Genomic DNA, 577 nt, shown 5'->3' with positions numbered 1-577 from the left:
AAGGATGTTGGGGATTGGTTGTTGCTATTTGAATTACGTTGGGGATATTTTTTTTTTTTTTCGGAAGGATGTTGGGGATTACCTTGTTCGGAAATTATGTTGGAGATTTTTTTCCTTTTTTCGAAGGATGTTGGAGATTAGTTGTTGTTGTTTTAATTACTTTTTTTTTTTTTTAAGAATGTTGGGGATTAGTTTTTTTTTTTTATTGGGGGATTTTTTTTTTCGGAAGGATGATGATTTTCGAAAATTATGTTGTTTTTTTAAAGGATTGTTGCTCTTTGAATTATGACGGGGATTTTTTTCGGAAGGATGTTGAGGATTAGTTAATGCTTTTTTAAATCATATTGGGGAATTCTTATCGAGGATTACGTTGAGGATTATTTCATTTCTCTTTTTCTTATTGGAAAATAAAATTCGGAGAGTTGTGAGAGAGATTACTTTTCTTCTGAGAAAGAAAGCCGAGACGACCCTACCTTCGAGGAGAAGATGGCCCTCGGGTTGGGTGCTCCTCGAAGCAGCGACACGTTGAACTCCCTCGGGATATCCTGAAATCCTGCAAAGGATGTTTGGTAGAGTG

General features: G+C 35.9%; 1 protein-coding gene across 1 annotated transcript in view; it reads right to left on the bottom strand.

Moving 5' to 3' along the window:
- Positions 1–577, bottom strand: part of LOC119590688 (xanthine dehydrogenase/oxidase-like) — a 27,694-nt gene that overhangs the window by 1,444 nt on the left and 25,673 nt on the right. The window contains exon 26 of the mRNA XM_037939375.1: positions 474–553. Coding sequence (XP_037795303.1) covers positions 474–553 — 80 coding nt within the window. The remainder of the gene's footprint in view (positions 1–473; positions 554–577) is intronic.

This window comes from Penaeus monodon, chromosome 27, assembly GCF_015228065.2.
Source record: "Penaeus monodon isolate SGIC_2016 chromosome 27, NSTDA_Pmon_1, whole genome shotgun sequence".
NCBI classification, from domain to species: domain Eukaryota; kingdom Metazoa; phylum Arthropoda; class Malacostraca; order Decapoda; family Penaeidae; genus Penaeus; species Penaeus monodon.
Note: the sequence above shows the minus strand (reverse complement) of the source record. Positions and strands in the feature narration are given on the sequence as shown.